Here is a 24,562-nt window from a genome sequence, read left to right on the forward strand (position 1 = left end):
TTATACTTATCTCTACTTTTTTCAACATATGGAACATACTTAGAAGTAGCTATTTTTATGTTCTTGTCTATTTATTCCTTCACTGCTAACAGTTCTGGGTCTGTTTTTATTGATTGGTTTTTCTCTTGGTTATGGGTGGTATTTTTTTTTTTCCTTTTCTCTTTTCTCTTTTTTTTTTCTTGAGTGAGAAGTAGGAGGCAGAGAGACTCCTGCATGAGCCTCCACTGGGGATCCACCGGGCAAGACCCCTACAGGGCAGTACTCTGCCCATTTGGGATTGTTGCTCCATTGCTTGGCATCTGAGCTATTTTAGTGCCTTAGGCGAGGCCATGAAGCCATCCTCAGTGCCTGGGGCCAACTTGCTCCAACCAAGCTATGGCTGCAGGAGGAAAAGAGAGAGAGAAGGAAGAGGAGGAGGAATGGAGAATCAGATGGTTGCTTCTCCTGTGTACTCTGACCGGGAACTGAATCTGGGATATCCACATGCAGGGCTTTATTTACCACAGCGCCAACTGACGAGGGCCTTTCCTGTTTCTTTGCATGCCTTTTGTTTTACTGTATATTGGATATTACGCATTTTACCTTGCCTGGGTTTCAGCTTTTGCTGTATTTATTTTATTTTTATTTTTTTTTTTGTATTTTTCTGAAGTTGGAAACGGGGAAGCAGACAGACTCCCACATGCTCCCGACTGGGATCCACCCGGCATGCCCACCAGGGGGCAATGCTCTGCCCATCTGGGGTGTTGCTCTGTTGCAACCAGAGCCATTCTAGCACCTGAGGCAAAGGCCACAGAGCCATCCTCAGCACCTGGGCCAACTTTGCTCTAGTGGAGCCTCGGCTGCAGGAGGGGAAGAGAGAGACAGAGAGGAAGGAGAGGGGGAGGGTTGGAGAAGCAGATGGGTGCTTCTCCTGTGTGCCCTGGCTGGGAATCGAACCCGGGACTCCTGCACGCCAGGCCGACGCTCTACCATTGAGCCAACCGGCCAGGGCATTTTTGCTGTATTTCTTTAGGATAGTATTAGGTTTTCTTCTGACATGCAGTTAGGCTAATTGGAATCCATTTGATCGTGTTGAATCTTTTATATTTGTTTGGGCAAAACCAGTGTTTCTTCTTTTTATTTAAATTTTTTTTTTCATTTTTGAAAATTAAGCTGTTGGGTTTTTTTTTTTAATTGATTTGAGATACAAAGGAAGAGAAAGAAAGAGACAGAAACATCAATCTGTTCCTTGTATGTGCCCTGACCTAGGGATGGAATCCCACAGTTTTCTGTATTGAGACAAAGCTCTAGCCAACTGAGCTATCTGGCCAGGGCATTTCTTTATTGTAAGACTAATTTATCACATTACTAAGGAAATAAATTTCTGAGGGCCCTACTGTGCTGAGTGTATTTTCATCTTTGTATTCTGGCTTTTAGTTCTCATATATTCATAGTTGTCACCCAAAGACTCAAGGGAACTTTTCTGAATGTCACCAGAGCACGGATGTGCACTCACACGTGCATTGTCATGCATATTCTGCATTCTGGTTTTCTGTCTCACTTTCTCTCTCTCTCTCTCGCCCTCTCTCTCTTTCTCTCTTCTGCTCCCTTTTCTGTTCTCTGCTTTATAAATTTTAATATTTCTCCCTTACCCCAAAAGTATCTCTGTCTCTTCAATTCATTGAGATTGCCAGGCTCTCTTAGGCTTTTCTTTGCATTGTGGTCTAGAGATTGCCTAAAAGCAGTAAAATGGGATACAGTATTTATTGTAGGGGCCATCTTAGTTTTTTTTTTTTTTAATTCTCTTAGGGAGCATAGCCCTGTTCTATCTGATTTTTAGTGCCTTAAAACTGTTTATATATTTTATTTATTCAGGTGGGAGAATAAATCTAGAACCTGTTATTCCATCTTGTATGAAAGCAAACTTACAAGTTTGTTTTTGTTTTATGTATTAGATGATATAAAAGATTGGGGAAGCACAAAATAATACAGTTCTGCTAAAGAAAAACAAGTGGGTTTTTTGTTATATTCAAAAGTAATTTCATTTGGATTTTGATTAGAATTTTGTTATAAATTAATATGTGTATATAAACTTATGCTTTGTGGAAAATTGACTTGTTTCATTCAAGCCCTATTCCAGTTCATCAGTAAAATTGTCTCTTTTTTTATAAATGACTTCTGTATTTATTGTTTATTTTTTGGTGTTTTAAATTTTGTTTGCATTATTAATAGAGGTTATTTTTATTTTGTTGTTTTTGGAATAAATTTTATACATAGTATAATTGACCACTGCTTAATTTTAGATGGCTTTTATAATTTTTAAGTGCACTTTGTATATTAAGAATGTTAACCTTTTGTATCGTATAATTAGCAAGTATTTTTTCTATTCCCCCTACCATTCTAAAATTTATTTTTTTTAATGAAAACATCAATCTCTTCCTTTATAAATGCTTGCTTTTTTGGTTTGCTTAGAACATTTTCTCCCAGATGAAAAATAGAAAAATACACTTCCTTTTAGTACTAATCCAGTTCTAGTTTTTTCCAAAGAGCTAGACAGTGGCTCTAACACTATTTTTAAATGAATCACCTCTCTTTCTTCCTACATTTCTTTTTATATTCAATTGTAAATGTTTTTAAAGTTGTTAGCTGTTATCTAATACTGCTCTCAAAATACTAAAATAATTTACTTTTATACAGTGTTACATAATTGTAGTTTTAGTCTTTGTTGTATTTTTACTTTTATTCAGTACATAAATTATACAGATGAAAAATTTGACATTAGGCAAGAGTGGGGTTTGTTTTGTTTTTTTATTGATTTTGACAAGAGAGAGAAAGAGACAGGAACATTAATCTGTTCTTGTATGTTCCCTGACTGGGAAATCGAACTGGTAACCTCTGTGCTTCAGGACAGTGCTCCAACCAGCTGAGCCACTTGGCCAGGACTAGGTAGGAGTCTTTTATAATCAGTTTTAGAGACTAAAGGCAGAAATTTTAAAAGAATTTTCACACAAAACTGTATTGAAATAAGTTATATGTGTTTTGTTTTTAAGGAAATCTTATTAATAAAAATGATGGGATCAGAATTTCTTGGTTAACATGTTGGGTTTTTTTGAGGGGGGTTGTTTTTTTTCCTATATTGATATATTTTTTTATAACCTTCGCTAAAGAAATTGTTTTTCTGTTTTTATAGTTTTGGTAAGCAGTTTGGAGGAAAAAGAGGATGTGATTGTCTTGTATTAGAGCCTTCAGAAATGATTGTGGTAAGAACTTTAAAGAATGCTGAATTGTTTTTTGATGTGCTTCAGTTTCAACTTTAAATGTAGTAGGCTTTTGAACACTCAAGGAGTTTCATTATTATGACTTTTTAGAAATTTTATTGATTTGAGAGAGAGGAAAATGTATTCATTTGTTGTTCCACTTAGTTGTGCATTTATTGATTGCTTCCCAGATGTTCCCTGACTGGGGATCAAACCCCAAAACCTTGTGATTTTGATATGATGTTCTAACCAACTGAGCTGAACAGTCAGGGCCTTACTATTTATTACTTTTTAAATATTTTATTAACATCAGAATTATCTACCAAGTTTGATATATTTCTATCTAGTTAAAAAATTTTTGATCCTTGAGAGAATTTGAAACATGATACAGTCATACATAACATGTTCCAAATTTGGTAATTTCTTTTACCACTTCTACCAGAAAATTTATTTGCACTGCTCACATAAATTAGTGGATATCTTACAGCTTCATATTTGTTCTGAAATATCCCCTAATTTTTGTGAGCAATATATTTTATTTTCCAAGTGAGAGGATGGGAGATAGAGAGACAGACTCCCACATGTGCCCCAATCAGGACCCACCCAGCAGCCTCCACCTGGGGCCAATGTTCTGCCCATCTGGGGCCATTGTTGCAACCAAGCTATTTTTAGTGCCTGAGGTGGTGGCTCCACAAAGCCATCCGCAGTGCCCAGGACCAATGCATTCAAACCAGTCAAGTCATGGCTGCAGGAGGGGAAGAGACAGAGAAGGGGGAGGGTGAAAAAGCAGATGGTTGCTTCTCCTGTGTTCCCTGACCAGAAGTTGAACCCAGAACATCCACATGCTGGTCCAACACTCTATCCACTGAGCCAACTGGCCGGGACCATTAGTAATCTTTGAACACTCATATTCTGTGATCTTTGAACATTTGTATTCTGTCCCCTTGACTGGCGGGAAAGAGAAAAAATGAAAGATAGTTTTATTCAAGTAAGAAATAGTTTAGAAGACGTTAATGTTTTTACTTTATGAGTGTACTTAATGAAAATTTTTTACTTTTTCCAAGAAAGCTAGCTAATTGATGTAACTTGAGAAAAATCTGAGACTTTTTTTTTAAGCATTAGGAGAATCCAGAATACAGCTCTCTTTTACCTTGTTCTGAGATAACCTTACTAGAAAATAGCTTATATTGAATGGACTCATTGTCACACTAGTATCGCATGTAGATGATCATGTCTTCGGATTTCATTTAAACTATTGACAAAAGAGCTTGAATTCTTGATGAAACATTTCAAAGCCAGGTCACTAAAAAACTAAACCTCTTTTCCATTTTATGATGCTAAAGTCAGATTGACATCTTCAAACAGTTTTTGTTTTCTCTTTCCTAAACTGAATCATCTACATTATCATGAATTCAGTGTCCTATATTTTATAAAGACTACTGGATTTTAAAATCCTACAGAAGGCAAAGATTACATCTTATTCAGCAGCCTGCATTGTAAGTATTCAGTGAATTGTGCTTGAATTCAAGTTTATCCAAGACTTGGACTATGTATTGTTTTGTTTATTTTAAGTGTTGGTATGGATGACATAAAGGCCTCAGAACTACCTTTTTAAAATAAATAGATTGAGGAACATGGCAAGAAATCTACCTCAGGCACTACTGGTTTTCTTATTTATTCAAGTTAGTTGATTGATGTATTTCTCATACTTTTTGGGAAAATAGTGCTTTTACTATAGTGTTCACAGTATTTTTTGGGAATAAAATACAGTTAACATCAAAATTTACCATCTTAACCATTTTTAAGTATACAGTTCAGTTTATTTAATTATGGAATTATTTTTTTAAATTATTTATTGATTTTAGAGAGAGGGGAAGGGAGAGAGAGAGAGACAGAAACATTGATCTGTTCCTGTATGTTCCATGACTGGGGATCGAACCCACAATTCTTGTATATTGGGATGATGCTCCAGCCAACTGAGCTATCCGACCAGGGCTATTTTTCTTTTGAAACTAAAGGGAAGATTATACTTTTTCACCCCAAACCTGTAGTTAGCCTTCTTGGCTTTGGAGGATAGTACTATTTAGAAACCCAGATCTGGCTGCCTTTGTTTTCATTGCTCTACTCATTGCTGTTAGGGCCTCTCAGAAAGAGAGTTAGAAAATATGTGTGAGTGGATGTATACATACGCACATACACACACACACACACACACATCCATGTTTATCTTTTAATATCTATATATCTCTGCTTAAAACCCAGAGTTTATTTTGCTTTTTTTCCTTTTGCTTGTTTTTATCTCCTTTTTCTAACAATAAGTAACTTATTTTCCATTATCATCAATAAATTTACTTAAGGTAGTTTAAGAATTGCTTGTCCATAACTTTGCAGAAAGCACTATTAGCTAGAGTATTAATATAAATATATACATGTATTTTAAGTGTACGTTTTGTTGAGATTTTTAAAATGCTCCTTAAAACCTACCTCCCTGTCAGAATATAAAGTAGTTCCATCACCCACCCTATAAAGTATTTCAAAACTAGAGGATCCAGGCAAAAGGATAGAGGAGCCATATTGAAGAAACTTACATTAGCCAAATCTGGGAAAATTTGGTAGTGGAAATAAAAAATCATAGTTATTGATAGTACCCCCATGTATAATATAAAAATTTATAAGTCCTATTGGGAAGGAAGGGATGAAGAGGGGGAAATTTTTACCTAATAGTCCAATGCCAGCTAATAAATATGGAACAAATGGTTTAATCTAGAAAATCAGCAATGAATGGTAAAACTTGTGACTGATGTTTAATTAGAAACAGAATATTTATATAGTTTCAATGATCTCCCCACAAACCATTTACAAAGGAAAAAATTATGAAATTTCTGATGTGGAAACACAAAGGATATCCGTGGAACAAAAATCATCCCTACCACCATCAATATGGATGCAAACTGGTTCATACTACTGATAGGATTCACTGAGGACAAAACATCATCTCTTATATATTCTTGCCAGAAATGCATACCTGAATCTAATTATTAGGAAATAAACGAAATTGAAGACATTCTACAAATTGACTGGTCTATACCCTTAAAATATTCCAGTGTCAAGAAACAGACGAAGGAACTGTTCCAAATTAAAAGAAAAAAAAGAGACATAACTAAATACAGTGCTTGGTTTTATACTAAATGTTGAAGAGAGGGCAGGGCATAGGTGTAAATGTTGTTAGCACAATTGATCAAATTTGAATATGGACTGAGGATTATTAGGTGAAAGTTGATTTTGATAACTATACTGAGATTTTATAAGACAAAGTCTTTGTTTTTAAATTTTTTGTTGATTTGGGAAAGAGAGAAGAGATGGGGGGAGAGAGAAGCATCAACTTATTGTTCCACTTGGTTGTGCACTCACTGATTGATTGCTTCTCATACATGCCCTGACTGGCAGTCAAACCCTATGACGTTGATGTGCCAGGTTAGTGGATGACCCACTGAGCCACCTGGCCAGGGCCCAAAGTCTTTGTTCTTAAGAAATATATAGGTCCTGGCCGGTTGGCTCAGTGGTAGAGCGTCGGCCTGGTGTGCAGAGGTCCCGGGTTCGATTCCCGGCCAGGGCACACAAGAGAGGCGCCCATCTGCTTCTCCACCCCTCCCCCTCTCCCCCTCTCCTTCCTCTCTGTCTCTCTCTTCCCCTCCCGCAGCAAGGCTCCATTGGAGCAAAGATGGCCCGGGCGCTGGGCATGGCTCCTTGGCCTCTGCCCCAGGCACTAGAGTGGCTCTGGTCGCAACAGAGCGACGCCCCGGAGGGGCAGAGCATCGACCCCTGGTGGGCATGCCGGGTGGATCCCGGTCGGGCGCATGCGGGAGTCTGTCTGACTGTCTCTCCCCATTTCCAGCTTTGGGAAAATAAAAAATAAGAAAAAAGAAAAAAAAAAGAAAAAAATATATATTGACATACTTGGAGACAGGAAGCACTCTCTATTCGATTTCTACTCAAATGTTTCAGAATGAAATATGCATGTATATATAACATTAAATTTTTTAAATCAATAAATGACATCAAGTATATATATACATTTATGGTTGGTAATTTTTAAATTCCAAAACTGTATTTTATTGATGACCAGCATAATTTAAAATGCTTTATGAGTTTATAGGATAAAATAACTCAAATTTTTAAATCTTATCTCTGAGATTTCTGAAAGATTTTATCATCATTTCATCATATTTATGAGTTTTGGGGTTTTTTTTAATTATTCACTATATCTTTTGAAATACGTATATTGAACTTTTGTTGTGTGTGTGACAGAGACAGCGAGAGGGACAAATAGGGACAGACTGACAGGAAGGGAGAGAGATGAAAAGCATTAGTTCTTTGTTGTGGCTCCTTAATTGTTGTTCATTGATTGCTTTCTCATATGTGCCCTGACCAGGGGGCTACAGCAAAGCTAGTGATCCCTTGGTCAAGCCAATGATCATGGGATCATGTCTGTGATCCCATGCTCAAGCCAGTGAGCCCACACTCAAGTGACCTTGGGATTTTCAGCTTGAGTCCTCTGCATCCCAGGTTGATGCTCTATCTACTGTGCCACCGCCTGGTCATGTTGTCTTGAACATTTTGATCCAGTACAAATCTTGGTTACATCTGTGTATTTTTTTTACATGAAATTATTTAGAATTTATAAAAAGGCTTGGTCTGAGTATATGTGTGTATGTGTGAATACATATGTTGACAAGTACATGTTTAATATTTCGATAAGTTCTGTCAGATGATTTTATTATGTATTTGTACAAATTTGAATAACTCCACAGTTAATTGTTAAGTATTTGTTACTGAACACTTTCCAGATTATTTGAAATGTTAGTCATTTTAATCCTAAAAATGATACAGAAATCTCCTTGTATTAATTTATGCATATTCTCATATGCTTTATGGGGGACTTGCTTTTTTTTTCTTTTTTCTTTCTCTTTTTTGTATTTTTCCAAAGTTAGAAGTGGGGAGGCATACAGACAGACTCCTGCATGCTCCCAACCAGGATCCACCTGGCATGCCCACCAGAGGGCGATGCTCTGCCCATCTGGGGAGTTGCTCTGCTGTGGCTGGAGCCATTCTAGTGCCCGAGGCAGAGGCCATAAAGCCATCCTCAGCGCCCAGGCCAACTTTTGCTTCAAAGGAACCTTGGCTGCAGGAGTGGAAGAGAGAAACAGAGAGGAAGCAGAGGGGTGAGAGTGGAGAAGCAGACGGGCGCTTCTCCTGTGTGTCCTGAGCGGGAATCACACATGGTACTTCCACATGCCAGGCCAATGTTCTACTGCTGAGCCAACAGGCCAGGGCCAAGGGACTTGTTTTTCTTATTACTCATATCTCTTGCTAATTTTTTCTGCTTGTATGATTTCTTATTTGTTCATAAGATGTTTACATTAGTAAGTAAATAAGGCTCTTTATTTATGAGGCTGTAAATTTGTCATTTTTTAAAACTATATCTAAAATGAATTTTCTGTCATATTTATCTACTTTTTTATTTTTATGACTTTGGTTTGGAGTCATGCTTATTAAAAAGACATTGCTCATGACAATATTATTGATATTTTAATTGGTATTTTATGATATTTTATTCACTTATTTTAATTTTTAAATTTCACTTTTCTTGGTAGCCTGACAGTGCTAACAACTTAACTACCTATCTCTCAAATTTTGTCTAAAAACGATGCAGAGTTCTACAAGAATGGTGTATGAAACCTACATGCAAGCCATGCTCATAGCATAAATTTAAGACAGAGAGTGCCCAAACTTGAAAAGAATTATAAACTGCCTGACTAGGTGGTGGCACAGTGGATAGAGCGTTGGACTGGGATGCGGAGGACCCAGGTTCGAGACTCCGAAGTCGCCAGCTTGAGCACGGGCTCATCTGGTTTGAGCAAAGCTCACCAGCTTGGACTCAAGGTCACTGGCTTGAGCAAGGGGTTACTCCATCTGCTGTAGCCCTCTGTCAAAGGAACACATGAGAAAGCAATCAGTGAACAACTGAGGTGTTGCAATGAAAGAAATTGATGCTTCTCAACTCTCTTCCTGTCTGTCTGTCCCTCTCTCTGACTTTCTCTGTTGAAAAAAAAGAAAAATTATAAACAAAAAGAGAAACCACCCATTCCCAGACCGTGATTTCTCACCTTCTCGTCTATACTCCTCTGAGCAAGTCTTTGTAGTGAGCAGAGGCTGACCAAGCAGATCTGCAGAAAAGACAGATGGAAGCTAATAAGCAAACGGATCTAAGGTTGACCTGCACTGCCAGGAATACTGTGTGTGTGCATGTGCGCATGTGTAGGGAAGTTACTCTAAATTATGAGTAATTTGCAGAAATATTTCTCTAAATGCTTAGATTCAAGGTTAAGACAAAAGGTAAAAAGGAAACAAATTTCCTTTGGTATTTTAAGTGCTAAAGAAGAAAAGTACATGGGGAAGTTTTAGGTTTTTACAAGACAAAGTGAACACAAAATCAAGGTCTAACAACCTCTTCCACCCACAAAACAAAAAGAAAAAAGTGCACTAAAATATCTGGACTTAAAAGTTTTTGACAAAGGAGAGTGCTATTAAACTAGGAATCTTGTAAAAACATTTTAATACAGAAAGGTAAAAATGGGAGATGAATAAATCCATATATACCTGTAACAAAGATATAAGAAAATGAGATTACTTATCAACTGTGGGAAATTCCTTTTTACCCCCAGAAAAACAACCATGAAAATGAAAACTATGACAACATTGCAGACTGAGTTACATATATTGCATCAAGTATTTTAAGGGTACTGAAAAAACATGTAAAATCAGAAATTTAACAACCAAGAAAAGAAAATTGCCTGACCTGTGGTGGCGCAGTGGATGGAGCGTCGACCTGGAGGTGCTGAGGTCGCCGGTTCCAAACCCTGGGCTTGCTTGGTCAGGCACATATGGGGGTTGATGCTTCCAGCTCCTCCCCCCTGTCTCTCTCTCCTCTCTCTCTCTCTCTCCTCTCTAAAATGAATAAATAAAAAGAAAAAAATTAAAAAAAAAAAAAAAAAAAAAAAAAAAAAAAAACAACCAAGAAAAGAAAATGGAGTTAAAAGAGTATGAACTCAATAAAGAAATGGAATAGAAAGAAAAATAATCTTAGAAACAAATTACAGAATAGACTCAAATGAAAATAAGGTACATTGAAGAAAGGCAGGAAAGGAACCAAGTGAATGAAAATAATACAAAGAACGAAGTAAAAGTGTCATACTGTATTACATATTCAAAAGTTGCTGAAAGAGATCTTAAACATTCTCACCACAAAAATGAAATGGTAAATATATAAGGATGTGGTGGTAATCATTTTGCACTATATAAATGTGTCAAATCACATCATATATCTTAAACTTACAATGTTATACATATGTCAACTGCATCTCAAAGCTGGGGGAATAAAGCGAGTATCAGAGAAGATAATGGAAATTCAGACTATTAGATTTCAAAGATTAAAAAGTCCTCATTGCTTCTAGGTAAAAACATTCGTAACTTCCCAAGGCTAAAAGAATTACACTGGTTTAGACATTTTAAAATCCACTGAGGCAACCAAAGCTAGGCAACAGTGGAGAAGTATTTAAAAAAAGAAAAAGAATATGTGACCCAAAGATTTTGTATTTAGCAATACTGTCTTTCAGATACCTAGGTTATGGCAAAACAGCTTTCAACATACACAGATTTAGGGAATAATGCATCCATGTGCTAGTTTTAAGGAATAGACTAGAGAATGTTTTATCCAGAAGAGAAATAAGTGGGGAAAAACTCAGCAAAAGAAGCAAAGATGAACATTTCAAAATATAAAATAAAAATAAGGTAGGAATGTGAGGGAAAGACTATTGTACATATATTACATGTTGTGACAAAATACAGTATGTCTGTAAAGTCATGGTGCACTTTTGACCAGTCACAGGAAAGCAACAAAAGACGATAAAAATGTGAAATCTGCACCAAATAAAAGGAAAATTCTCCCAGTTTCATACCTATTCAGTTCAGTTTGATGTGGGCTCACGCACAGATTTTTTAGGGCTCCTTAGGTAGCTATCCTGTATCGTATAGCCTCTGCAGACTCGTCACTGACTGATTGATGGCCTACCAGAACGGGGTTTCTCCACCAAACTGCCGGTTTCCTTCAACTGCTTATCCCACTGAGTAATGTTATTCCTATGTGGTGGCGCTTCGTTATAAACGTGCCGATATTCACGTTGCACTTTGGTCACGGATTCGAATTTAGCGAGGCACAGAACACACTGAACTTTCCTCTGTACCTTCCACATCTCGACTGGCATGGCCGTGGGCTGCTTCACTGTATACACGGTGTTACGTCATCATCTGCGCATGTGCACATGCTGCCACATCATCCTACAGAAACTGGGAGAGTTTTCCTTTTATTAGGTGCAGATTTCACATTTCTATTGTCTTCTGTTGCTTTCCTGTGACTGATCAAAAGTCCATGACTTTACGGACACACTGTAGAAATAATACAACCAAAAAGGGACAGAAAGGAAGAGTGAAATTGATTGTTATTTGTCTATTGCATAAACAGCAGGTGAGAGAGTAGAAATACTGGTAAAAGCTGCTAAATTAAATAATATGCGGTCTGGGACTTGATTTTACTGTATTTACAAGCTGTTTATGGCACAAGTTTCTTGAGCCAGAAACAAAAACGTTATGACTCATGGTATAACAAGCAGAATAATGATTAGCGTATTTCTGTTCCCCTTGCTACCTAAGTCCCATGGAAGCAATGCTGGATGGTTCAGGTGGATGCCAAACATATAGTAGGTTTGGATTGCAGCTAAGAAACACTGACCTTGGGGAATATATTGGTGTTAGAGTAAGCAAGCCTGCTGTTGTTTTAGCAGGAAACATTGTCCTTCAGAATTGCTTTCTACAAGTACAATTGTGAGAAACAGCTAAGTGAATGAATGGTTAAGACTTTGTTTTTTTGACAAACCCGGCAAAATGTGTAGAAGCAACAGAAGGCCCGAGGAAGACTGTCTTTCCCAACAGATAGTAAAAGGGTTAATAAGAAAATAAGGAGACAGTAACAGGCACTGGCAGTGGTAGAGAAGAGCAGTTTTCAGCTGGTGTGCCACAAGAATTTTTAAAACATGCAGTACTTGTTTAGTCAGGGGCACTGTCCTCTTTTCCCTCTGATTGTCAGGTAGAAAAATGACAGCACCCAATACAACAATAACCGTTGTTGTGAATGCCTTGTCTTGAACCATAAATATAATATAGAGTTGCTTCTTACTGGTCACATCACATAATAAGGTTGTGTCTGATTGGCTAATTCTTGGTACCACAAATCCTTACATACAAGTATAGGCACCTGATTTTCTTTTTTTTTTTTTTTAGAAAAACACCTTGATTTTTTTTTTAACTTTATTTATTTTAGAGAAGAGAGAGAGAAAGGTGAGAGGAGCAGGAAGCATCAACTCCCATATGTGCCTTGACTGGGCAGGCCCAGGATTTTGAACCAGTGACCTTAGTGTTCCAGGTTGATGCTTTATCCACTGTGCCACCACAGGTCAGGCTTTTTATTATTTTTGGTGTAAATCAATCAAAATTAATAACATTTTTTTTATCATACTGGCAAATATATTTTGGGGTGTGCTGCAGAATTTTAGTAATTAGTTTATGTGTGCTATGAGATGAAAAAGGTTGAAAATCACTGGTATAGAGAAATTAAAGCCCACATGTTGTTGTTGGAAATACGTGGTGCAGCTACTTTAGAAAACAGTTTGAGAGTTCCTCAAACAGTTAAAAAGTTACCATGTAACCCATCAGTTTCACTCCTAGGAGAATTGAAACATGTCCATATAAAATCTCCTCTACAGTTCATAACATTATTCATAATAGCTAAAAAGTGGAAACAAAATGCCCCTCAACTTGATAAATGAATAAACAAAATGTTATATGTCCGCATGATGGAAAATTATTCTGTAATGAAAAGGAATCGAGTATTGATATATACTACAACATTGTTTAACTATGAAAACATTATTTAAATTAAAGAAGCCAGACACCAAAAGCCACTAATAGTATGGTCCCAATTATATGAAACATCCAGAATGGGGAAATCCCTGGAGACAAAAAATAGATGTTAATGGATGTAGGAGTTTTGGTGGGGGGGTTAATGAAAGTGTTCTGTAGCTAGACAATGGGTAGTTGTACAACTTTGTGAATTTTATGGTATGTGAATTATAGCTCAAAAATTGCATGAGAAAAAATACACAAAGGGTGTTTGAAAAGGTTGAAGTGAAAAACAAAAATACAGGTCTTCCTAAGTACCAAAGAAAACAAGACTTTTTTTTAATTTAAAAGCAAATAATGCACATTTCAAAGAAATATAGCAAATACATATAATTATAAAATTATCATAAATTGAAATAAGTATTAGTCATAACATTAATATTAATTGGCTTCATCCACCTATTAAAATGAAAATAGATTATTGTGATTAGGAATCAAATTTTTTTTCTAACATAGAAGAGTTATACAAAATCAAATGTATTAAATAAAAAATCTAGTCCAGAATTTGAATAGGAAATGTCAACATCAACATATGACCTTTTTGGTTTTTTCCTTAAAAATATTTCCCACTTTATGAAAAAATGTGTGCCCTGGGCTTTTCATTGCAAAAGTTGAGAAGACATGACAACCAAGTAGTTTTAATTATTCCTAGTAGTTAAAGAACCCAGATTATGGTTCAGGAAATACCATATTCCCCCATGGGGTCTAAAAATTGGGTGCATCTTATAGAATGGTTGTGGCATTTCAAATACCATAGATGGAACTGAGGACGAGGCAGTGTATGGACCGAGATTTGTCATCAGACACAGATGAGGACAAGCTAATGGATGGGAGTTTTGACAGTGATGAGGAGTTGTATGAATTTTTTCATTCATAATACTTGAGTTCAATAACTTTCTGTAATTTTTTTTCAAAATTTCGGGCCCCAAAATTAAGATGCATCTTATACATTGGAGCTACTTATACATGGAGAAACACGATGCCATTCCCCCACTGAAAGGGTACAAGCCTCCATGAAATAATGGCTTACATCACATGTGCAGTAGGTAATTATTTGATTGGGATTTCTTGTGTCAGAAAGCAAAGAAATACCAAAAAACTATTGGCTTCTGTCCAAAGTTACATTAATTTATGCCTTTTTCTCCTTTAATCTCTCTCTTTCATTTATTGATTTAGAAAAAGAGGGAGAGGGAGTCAGACAGAGAGGCAGGAGCGTCGATCTGTGTGTGCCCTGACCAGGGATTGAACTGGCAACCTCTGCGCTTCCAGATGGTGCTCTAACCAACTGAGCCATGTGCAGGACTTCTTTAATTTCTTAATATAACTTACATGAATAGATACTTGAATATTAAACTATCCTTGCATTCCCAGTGAAAACTTGACTTGAGCTGTTTGTGTTCTGTGTTATTACTTTTTTTTTTTTTTTTTGCATTTCTGGGCCCAATTTGACAAATTTAGTATTCTTGCATTCATTATTTCTTACTGATCTGTTAGTCTGTGATTTTAATTTCTGGTACTTTTTTTTTTTTTTTCCTTCTGAAATGAGAAGTGGGAGGCAGAGAGACAGACTCCCGCATCCTCCCAACCAGGATCTGGAATCCCCCTCGAAAGTCCACAAGGGGATGGTGCTCTGCACATCTGGGCTGTTGCTCTGTTGCAAATGGAGCCATTCTAACACCTGAGGTGGAGGCCATGGATCCATCCTCAGCACCTGGGCCAACTTTGCTCCAGGAGCCTTGGCTGCAGGAAGAGAAGAGGGAGATAGAGAGAAAGAAGAGGGGGAAGGGTAGAGAAGCAGATGGGCGCTTCAGCTTTGTGCCCTGACCGGGAATTGAACCTGGGACTTCCACACTCTGGGCTGACGCTCTACCACTGAGCCAGTTGGCAAGGGCTTCTGGTACTATTTTTGTTGTAATTTTGTATCCGGATGCTGTGAGTCTTGATACGTGAGGACAAGACCTTTTCTCTGCATTTGGTATGATTGGTTTTGTGTTTTGTTTGTTTTTTAACCTGGAAGGACTTCTGTTTACTACATTCATCATGATTGTAAATGAGTTGGTTGAACTTTTACCACATTATATGCTTTGTGTTTGTTCCTTTTGGGGGGGGGGTCTCTTATTTTTGCTTTCTTTTGTTGTAAGTACCCTTTCTCTCACAGTGTACTCCCTTAGATATTGTGTTTGGTCTATTCTTTTTCTTATAATTCTAGCTATTTTTATATGCTTACTTAAAAAACCCAATTTAGTAGCGAACTTATAAAAGTTTAATACTGGTGACTGTATTCAAATTTAATTGCAATTGTCCACTATTTTAGTTCTGCTTATTTTTCCCATAAATTTTGCCTTATTGTATTTTATGCAATCATTATTTGCGTACAGTATTTATGCAAATATTTAATAATGAATTAATGTTTTTCTTTTAATTTTTCTTTGTATCTTATGTGTACATACATGTTATGTCTGAGGTACACTCTTTACAATTTTCTTTATAAAGGCATTTTTTTGATAAACATCTCAGCTGGCCTTTTTTTTTTTTTTTTGCCTGAAAATATCTTTATTTTCCCTCCTTGAGGATGTTTTTGTCTTGAATGCAATTTTAGGAAACCGGTATTTTTTCTTCAGCACACAATACATTGTATTTGCTGAAATCCATTGTTTTTGAGATGTCAGTGATTAACTGCCCTTCCTTTATAGAGGATCTGTATTTCCCCTCTGGCCTCATTAAAAGTCTTTGTTTATATTTATTGTGTGAATTTATAGTTGTAGTTGCTAATTATTCTGCTTTGGATTTTTGGGGCTGATTTGGGCTGTTTGTTTATTTTTAATAGAAAGTCATTTTTGCCTTGACCAGTTAGTTGCCTCAGCGGTAGAGTGTTGGCCCAGTGTATGGAAGTCCCAAGTTCGATTCCCAGTCAGGGCACACAGGAGAAGCACCCATCTGCTTCTCCATCCTTCCCCCTCTCCTTTCTCTCTGTCTTTTCCCCTCCTGCAGCCAAGGATCCATTGGAGCAAAGTTGGCCTGAGCGCCAAGGATTACTCCATGGCCTCCACCTCAGACTTTAGAATGGTTCTGGCCACAACAGAGCAACGCCCCAGATGGGCAGAGCATCGCCCCCTGGTGGGCATGCCGGTGGATCCCGGTCGGGCGCATGCGGGAGTCTGTCTGACTGCCTCCCTGCTTCTAACTTCGGAAAAATACAGAAAAAATAAGACATTTTATTTTTGGAATACGTCTTACTCCTCTTTCTGTTATTACCTTCTTGAAATTTATTTAGATATATGTTTAATCATTTCAGCCAAACCTCTATATTTACTATTTCTTATTTCCATATCTTCCTGGCTTTGTGCTGCATACTGTGCTCCTTTGTGTCTTAGGATATCACTTCATAGTCTTGTTCCTCTTGTTAAACTCAGTGCTTGCTAGCCTGGCAGTAGGGCAAAAGAGCACTTGAAGGAATTTTTTTTTCTCCTGCTCAATCCTCACCATCTTAGTTGCTATTTATAGTCTCGATTCATTTTTCAGTTTCTTTTTGTTTGAAAGTATTTTTAAAATTACAGCTTTATGTTATCTGATACTTCCAATATATTAGAATGCTTTTAAGTGTGATTCTGCTGTCCTTTTTCTGTTATTGCTCATTATGTCTTATTTGCTCATGTGATTGGGTTTTGTTGTAACTAGGGTGGTTTTTTGTGGTTTTTTTTTTTTTTGGTATGTTTGTACATGCGGTTTTATGTCTTGAACTTTAGGTGTGGGAATTTTTTGATGTTTGGGTTAAAGTTACATTCTTGCAAAGAGATTTTAGAGTTCTTCCCAGTTACATATGTGCATTATCAGTTCTTAACAACTACTTTAAATTTATTTATGTGCTAAGGTGTTATGAATTCAAACAACAGGCATGAGTGAGGGATGGCTGATGTTTTGAATTCTCAGAGGAAATGGTTTTTGTTGGCTGCTTTCTTACCCCTCTGCTCTCAGCACCATGCACATTTTCTTCCTGTCCCCTGCAGACTGGGCCTGTGCTGTGTTCAGCCTTTACAGTGAGGGTTTCGGTATTTCTGTCTCTCTTGCTTCCTACAACCCTCAAAGTGGAAAGTCTAGTTTCTGAGCTGAGAAATTGTCTGGTGTATCAGACACTATTAGTAGCCTGCCTCCTGGTATTCTTGGTTTCACTTCATTCTTGGTCTTTGGCTTTTTTACTTTGTTGCCATTTCAGTATGCCTTGGCAAAGTTTTATTTTTTTAAAGTCTCATATTTTTCTTGTATTTAAAGGGAGCTTTTTAAAAGGCACTTAAACCTTTATATATTATTAGGTTTTTCATTTGATACTTTTGCCGAAATTGAAGTTTAGAAACTCCCTTCCTAGATTATTTACTACTATACTTATTTTTTTTAAACTTTATTGTTTAAATCTCTGCTTTTGCTTAATGAATGGTAGATATTAAAATATCTATGAATCATGATACTGGGATTTCACCTGAAGTAGATAATCTAGTTCAGGGGTCCCCAAATGTTTTACACAGGGGGCCAGTTCACTGTCCCTCAGACCGTTGGAGGGCCGGACTATAAAATAAAAACTATGAGCAAATCCCTATGCACACTGCACATACCTTATTTTAAAGTAAAAAAACAAAATGGGAACAAATACAATATTTAAAATAAAGAACAAGTAAATTTAAATCAACAAACTGACCAGTATTTCAGTGGGAACTATGGGCCTGCTTTTGGCTAATGAGATGGTCAATGTCCGGTTCCATATTTGTCTCTGCTAGCCGTAACAAGTGATATGATGCGTTTCCGGAGCCATGACCCGTGCGTCCCACATCACCGGAAGTAGTACTGTACGTGAGCGATGCAGCACTTTGCGGCACTGCCACATACAGTACTCCAGAACAGGATGCTGATGCATCCTGTGCTCCTCTCACTGACCACCAATGAAAGAGGTACCCCTTCCGGAAGTGCGGCGGGGGCCTGCATGCGGCTCGCGGGCCGTAGTTTGGGTACCCCTGATGATCTAGGTTGTCCTTTGGAGTAGGGCAATGTGAAGGACTTGAACTTTTTTATTAGACTTGGGTTTTGAGACCTTACTTGCGTTTAAGCGACTCTAACATCTTTTATAACAAGCTTGCTTGTAGTAGTGTCATTGTGAGTCTTAAGTGATATAACAGTTTCTGGTACATGGCCAAGTGTAGTGGTTCAGGAAATACTATGATTGTCCCATCAATTTTTAGAAAGGAAATTGAATTACAAGAAAGAAGCATGTATTTGATATCTACACAAAATTTTATAATTGTTGGGCTAGAAATCAATTCCCTGTCTCTTCTGGATTTTACCTTTCAGAAGAGTAATTTTCCATTACTTATTCTGCCTGCCGGTATATTTGTTGAAAAACTTATACATATTTCCGAGGACCTAACTTATTTAGGGAGAGATAATTTAATAGAAGTTAATGTAATGCCCATTATTATGGCACATTTCTTGAATGTTAAGTGAACAAAGGTATATACTATAATGCTGATCCTGTCTTAGGGAGCTTGTTAGTGAGTTAGGCTTATCTAATTATGGTTAATGTACTAAGTGCTATAGAATAAGTAGCCCCTTCCTGGGACAGAGGAGGGATTGTTTGAAGTGGGTCATGAAGTATGCTAAGATGTTGGCACAGGAGGAACAAATTTTTAGGCAGAAGTAAGAGCATATGCAAAGGTCTGAAGAATATAGGGAGCGTGTCTTGTGTATGAGAAGTTCAGGTTGTGTACACACAATAAACCAGTCACAGTCTGAGAAAAGTATATCTCTGATAGTTATGGATAAGATGGCAATTGAGGTGTGTCTTAAATGATTAGTAGCGCTTCAGCATGTGAAGATACAATGAGTAGGATAATACAAATTGAGGAAATAAGTTACCTATAACAACTCGTGAATAGTCACATTGGTTTGGCTGCCTACTCTTGAACTCTCACATCTAAAACAGAGCGGCTTAGACATCAATTCTTTCTGAGAAATCATCAGGGAATTTTGCATATCTCATTAGAGCTTTTATGTGAGAGGGTTTTTGGTGAGGAAGAGGAAAGAGCAGTTTTTCCAGGATTACACATATAAGATAAAATGATAAAGATATAATTTAAATATCCAATGTAAAAGTTTAAATTTTATTTGGTAACTATTATAAGTTTATTGTGGCATTTTGAACAGGAAGCCTGAGGTAATGATTATGATTTATCTCAGTGTTTTTCAACCACTGGTCCAACAGAAATTTCATGTTGGGTCTGCAAAAGAGTTAACCGCCCTGTCTGACCAGATGATGGTACAGTGGATAGATCATCTGAGAAAAGTATATCTGGGTTGTGGAGGACCCAGGTTCGAGACCTTGAGGTTACCAGCTTGAGCGTGGGCTCATCTGGTTTGAGCAAGGCTCACCAGCTTGAGCCCAAGGTCGCTGGCTCGAGCAAGGAGTCACTTGGTTTGCTGTAGCCCCATGGTCAAGGCACATATGAGAAATCAATCAGTGAACAACTAAGGAACCACAATGAAGAATTGATGTTTCTCATCTCTCCCTTCCTTTCTGTCCCTATCTATCCCTTTCTCTGACTCTCTCTGTCTCTGCCACACACACAAAAAAAGTTAACCGCCCTGATGTTTTGAAAACCACTAATTTATCTGCCCATATCTGAAACAGCAAGATCACTTATTACTATATTTGAGGTCTGAAGTGGTTAAGACTTGAATAAGTACTAGTTGTAATAGGAATAAAAGAAAGGACATTGTGAGAGTCGTTCATAAAAAGAATTGACAAGTTCTAAGAAATGATTAAGGATAAGATTTGAAAAGACAAGCAAGAGATGGAAATGATGAAATTTCATACTTGGGTGACAAGGACTTTTTTTTTTTTTCGTTCATTTTAGAGAGTGAGAGGAAGCAGAATAGATTTTTAAAAATCTGTTTTTTGTTCCACTTATCTATGCATTCATTTGTTGATTCTTGTATGTGCCCTGACCAAGGATTGAACCCAAAACCTTGGCATATCAGGACAATGGATTAACCAACTTAACTGCCTGGCCAGAGCCCTGAGACATTTTTTTTATTAGCAAAAGATAAGACATTAGTAGGAAAAGTAGCCCGGGGGTGGGGAGACTGAAATATTTGTTATATTTTGGATGTGAAGTTATACTTTAGGACAGGGGTCCCCAACCTACGGCCCGCGGGCCGCATGCGGCCCCCTGAGGCCATTTATCTGGCCCCTGCCATACTTCTGGAAGGGGCACCTCTTTCATTGGTGGTCAGTGAGAGGAGCATAGTTCCCTTTGAAATACTGGTCAGTTTGTTGATTTAAATTTACTTGTTCTTTATTTTAAGTATTGTATTTGTTCCCGTTTTGTTTTTTTACTTTAAAATAAGATATGTGCAGTGTGCATAGGGATTTGTTCATAGTTTTTTTTTATAGTCCGGCCCTCCAACGGTCTGAGGGACAGTGAACTGGCCCCCTGTGTAAAAAGTTTGGGGACCCCTGCTTTAGGACATAACATTTGTAAAAGTAAGTTTTTAAAATTATGGCTTAGTCTGTGATTAGTCAGGCAATGTGGTCTTGTGTTGGTAGCATAAGTTTTGGAGACAGACCTGAATTCCAGCTCACCTTTAATAAATGTCATTGTTCTGAGACTGGAAAGTCATTAATATCTTTGGATTTTACTTTGTCTATAAACGAGATAGTAATACCTGCTTACTGGGCCTGTTGTGTAAACTAAATAGTATAATCTATATGCATACTGGCCCATGTTAAATCTTCAATAAATGTTAGTTTTCCCTTCTTTTTTAAAAGAATCCAGCCTTATTCTTGGCTATTGTCATACATTAAGGTGGATAACAAAGACTAATGCATTAGTGTTTATAAATTCACTGACATAAAATCCTTGATGGTTTGCTAAATAAAATATGTATATAATCAGGCAGTTTGTAATTAGACTAGCCAAGGAGTTAATAATAATTGAATGTGTAGGTGTAGTTTAACTTCATTTCTGGTAAGTGACTTTACTTAGAGGATATATGTTTATGTGAGCAAGAAAGACTATTTCCTGGAAGGAAACTGTGGTCTCCAGATCTTTATAAATACATCACCTTTAATCTTTCTGAACTCATAAGCATAACACAGACTGTTATCTTGAGGCAGTTTCTTGCAAGAAGTAAATGAAGCCTCCTTATGAGCTTGTTAAGACTCTATAGACTGTCAGTAATATGGAAAAATTGGATATTTAATCAGGAATATGAACATGTGTTTCAGGTAGAGAATTCCAAAGATAATGAAGATAATATTCTCCAAAGAGAAATTCCTGCCAGACAGTCTCGACGAAGGTTTCGGAAAATTAACTATAAAGGAGAACGTCAAACCATTACTGATGATGTGGACATTAACACCTATCTTTCTGTGAGTATATATAAGGACATTTCATGGATCTTCCTTAATTTTCCTGTACAGTATCTTTACATATATTTGGGTAAAATCAACGTTTGGGCTCTACGTGTAAAACTTTGGTGCTGGTCAATATATCATATATATACCACATAATTTTTTAAAAATACTTCTACTTTATTGAATTGAGTAGAAATACTCTTACCAGTGAGAGGTTTCTTTTTTTTTATTTAAATAATGTAAAAATATTTTTACTGTATCTTTTTGGACATATTTGTGTAGATTTTCTTGCCATTTTCTTGCCCTTTCTTGCCTGAATGAACTATATATTAGATCCTGAGAACTCAAGTGCTAGACTCATTTGGAGCTTTTTCTGATAATGCTATAAAGCATACAAAAGAAAAATATCAATTTTACCCTTGAGGTGTGGGACAAATATGCATAATGTGTGTTCCTACGGAAACATAAATTCAAGTATTAAAGGTATATTTCATGTGCAAATACTGAAAAAGAAGCAGATGTGATAGTTAACTTGTGTGAGACCAGAAGGAACATAAGCTGTTTCTTCAGAAGTCTTCAGTTTTGTAATTGTAGATAATTTCATTTTAGACTGAAAAATAGTTGAATCAAGAAGTAAGGATAATCTAAACAAGAATAAATCCAGTTGTATTTTATCAGTTTTCAAAGAAGTCATGTTCCCCCAAAATATAAAAACAATCTAGAAATTGATCGCAGTAAAATTCCTTGGGGTGTATTCTTTTGCCTGTCAGAAAGAGAAATTTACTTAATCCATGTGAAGAAGAAAGAGGATTATTTATAAAGAGAGTTGTTTGTACTGGAATAAGTGTTAAATTTAAGGCAGCTCTAAGGATTTAGTCACATTTGCCTAGTTTCACTGATTTAGTACATTTCTTTCTGACAACAAACAAAATCATGATATAGTATCAAAATTTTTTTACTGCATCCAGATAATACAAAGTTTGTTTCTTGTTCTTATTATTTAATAACTTCTTATTTTATAATAAATTTTCCCATTACTAATTAGTTTAAGCTAACATGTTTTTGCTTTATTATACAAGTAATATGTGTCTATTTTAAATGTGTCTAAGTTAAAAGTTGATTAGTCTCACAACCTGTTTATATAACCATTGTCTTAATAATATCATGCTACTACATTATAATAATTGCCATTATTTATTTAGTTCCCAAGGTTAGTTCATTTAGATTTCTCTAGTTTTCTGTATTTTTTAAAATTTAAGGTGATGTGTCTTTGTGATTATATATGCCAATATGTTAGTTTCTTCAGAAAAAATTTTAAGTAGTAGAAGTGCTAAATTAAAGTATTTTGTATTTTTCTGAAGCTGGAAACGGGGAGAGACAGACAGACTCCCTCATGCGCCCGACCGGGATCCACCCGGCACGCCCACCAGGGGCAACGCTCTGCCCACCAGGGGGCGATGCTCTGCCCCTCCGGGGCGTCGCTCTGCCACAACCAGAGCCACTCTAGCGCCTGGGGCAGAGGCCAAGGAGCCATCACCAGCGCCCGGGCCATCTTTGCTCCAATGGAGCCTTGGCTGCGGGAGGGGAAGAGAGAGAGAGAAAGGAGGGGGTGGGGGTAGAGAAGCAAATGGGCGCTTCTCCTATGTGCCCTGGCCGGGAATTGAACCCGGGTCCTCCGCACGCCAGGCCGACGCTCTACCGCTGAGCCAACCAGCCAGGGCCTAAATTAAAGTATTTTTAATTGTACTGTTTTGTTCTTTTATGAGTTAAAGTGTGTAATTTTTGTGTGTATTTTGATTACTTGCTTATTCTAGACTCAGCTGTAGTGTGTTCTCTTCCCAAGTCTTGGTGTCTGAAAGTTGTCCTTTTGGGGATACACTTGTTTCCTGAGTGGACCAGAAAGAGCAGTAGAACACTGCTTGGGATTCTGTCCACTTGGTGACTGAAAATAAAGAGTGGCATTTTTGTATGTGAAGCCTTAGATAGCAAGTTTTAAGTGGTTATCCTATTTAGTACCCTCAGGAATTTGTTGGCAGATCATGGGAGGGAGAAACTTAAGTTGATTCAAATTTGATAAAACTGCTTTATTAACCATGAGACTAGGTTAGAGGAGAATTTTTGGTCATCTTACTTGTATTTGGTAAGTCTTGAAGTAATAGGTTTTTTTTTTTTTCTAAACAAGATATATTCAGGCAACTTAGAAAATGCAGTATTAAGAAATTTTCATTGACTTAAAATTCATCTCACTAATTATGGGGGGTCCTCGGGTTACGACACAGTTCTGTTCCTATAACAGTGACGTAACCCGAATTTTGGTGTAAGTAGAAATACACCCTATCCTAACACAGTTGGAAAATCAAAATCTAGCTGCTTCTCCAGCTGAATGAGGTCCTCAGCAGATAACTCCTCTCTGTATGAAGCCAGTATCTCTTGTTACAGCCTCCACTGACTCCTCAAAGCCATGAAGTCATGCACAAACTGGGGACACAGTTTTTTCCAAACACCATTTCAGTTTATTCACCTCACTTCAACCCAGGCAAAAGCAATGTTTTATACAGCATTGTAAGTATTTATAAAACTTCCAGAAGTCTTTGAGTGTCAGGTTCTTGTCCTTCTCAGTTGCATTAAGGGCCATAGCAAATGTTCTCTGGAGGTGATAGGCCTTGGAAAAGGCAATGACACCTTGGTCTATGGGCTGTAAAAGGGCATTAGTATTAGGTGGAAGGTAAACAACCTTGACATTATGGTTAAAGTCACTCAAGTGGGCAGGGTGATCAGGGACATTGTCCAGCACTAGCAATACCTTAAAAGGTAGCTTTGTGCAACCAAACTAGTTCGTCCACATAGTCTG

At 37.2% G+C, this 24,562-nt stretch overlaps 1 protein-coding gene across 8 annotated transcripts in view; it reads left to right on the forward strand.

The window, feature by feature from the left end:
* RAPGEF6 (Rap guanine nucleotide exchange factor 6) overlaps window positions 1–24,562 on the forward strand; it is a 225,462-nt gene that overhangs the window by 47,719 nt on the left and 153,181 nt on the right. For all 8 annotated transcript variants that reach the window (XM_066278439.1, XM_066278445.1, XM_066278443.1 and 5 more), the window contains 2 exons: window positions 3,170–3,239; window positions 21,583–21,726. In XM_066278439.1, coding sequence (XP_066134536.1) covers window positions 3,170–3,239; window positions 21,583–21,726 — 214 coding nt within the window. The remainder of the gene's footprint in view (window positions 1–3,169; window positions 3,240–21,582; window positions 21,727–24,562) is intronic.

This window comes from Saccopteryx bilineata, chromosome 4 (assembly GCF_036850765.1).
Source record: "Saccopteryx bilineata isolate mSacBil1 chromosome 4, mSacBil1_pri_phased_curated, whole genome shotgun sequence".
In the NCBI taxonomy this organism is placed as follows: domain Eukaryota; kingdom Metazoa; phylum Chordata; class Mammalia; order Chiroptera; family Emballonuridae; genus Saccopteryx; species Saccopteryx bilineata.